The 980-nt window shown below is 40.4% G+C and overlaps 1 protein-coding gene across 1 annotated transcript; it reads right to left on the reverse strand.

The window, feature by feature from the left end:
- Positions 1–31: 31 nt before the first annotated feature.
- Positions 32–815, reverse strand: LOC117116430. The gene has a single exon (XM_033260467.1). The coding sequence runs from the start codon at positions 417–419 to the stop codon at positions 78–80; it is 342 nt and encodes a 113-aa protein (XP_033116358.1). The 5' UTR covers positions 420–815; the 3' UTR covers positions 32–77.
- Between the last annotated feature and the right edge of the window lie 165 nt (positions 816–980).

Here is a 980-nt window from a genome sequence, read left to right on the forward strand (position 1 = left end):
TGGGTCGCTATCTAGTCCTACAAGAACATCGGAATACTTGATCGGGTAAGTTTTTCCATTGTCATATTCGTCCCTTCCTATACCACAGTCATCTTCGCCATTAATTTCACGTAGCATGTCTTCAACTTCACCGGTTCGTTGTAGCATTTCATACCATTGACTGACTGGAAGATTGATACCCTTCCTAGTTGGTTTAAAGTCACCGCCTTCTCCGGTTGATAAAAGTCTCTGATACACACATAGAATTGCGTACCCCAACGCTGAACAACAACGTGTCTGTTTTCTGTTAGATGAATACGTTTGGATGCTGTAACAGTTTTTCTATCCATGGGATCTTGCACGTTCTTCATTGGTTCATTTACATCTTTACCGCTAATTTTACTTAGCATGTCTTCGACCTCACATGTTCGATGTAGCATTTCGTACCATTGACTGATTGGAAGATTAATACCCTTTCTACTTGGTTTAAATTCACCACCTTCCTCCGTCTGGTAGTAATCTCGGATGCATACGTACAATTGCGTACCCCAACGCTGAACAAGAACGTGTCTCTTATCTGTTAGATGGATTCATTTGGTTGCAATAAGTTTCTCTATCCACAAATTGACGTATGTTCTTCACTGTTTCGGAAACCATACTCTCTACAGGTATCGAATTTGATGTGAACGATGCGCTAGCATTCGGTCCCATTTCAACTTTCTGTTTCTTGTTGGGCTGCATAAAACGTTGCATAGTAGTCATAGCCTTCTCGACAATCTTGGAATCGGTGTAATCGGTTGTCGGTTTATAGAAGTTCATTTTCTGAGAGATACTTGTTTTTTCGGAATCAAGAGAGCTGGAGTTACCTCAGTGTGTTAGGAAGATTCTAAACTGACTTAAATTTCACTCCAGTATATAGGCACTAAGTTGTATAGCAGGATTAAGTGACGTCAAAAAACCTTTTCATGATGACGCGGGATATTCAAACTATCTAATCACCG

This window comes from Anneissia japonica, unplaced genomic scaffold (assembly GCF_011630105.1).
Source record: "Anneissia japonica isolate Jap-2015-1 unplaced genomic scaffold, ASM1163010v1 scaffold36836_len1011_cov96, whole genome shotgun sequence".
Classification (NCBI taxonomy): domain Eukaryota; kingdom Metazoa; phylum Echinodermata; class Crinoidea; order Comatulida; family Comatulidae; genus Anneissia; species Anneissia japonica.

Bases quoted from the DNA above. Each gene is read 5' to 3' on its own strand.
- LOC117116430 (XM_033260467.1), bottom strand. From the start codon at position 419: ATGCTACATCGAACATGTGAGGTCGAAGACATGCTAAGTAAAATTAGC.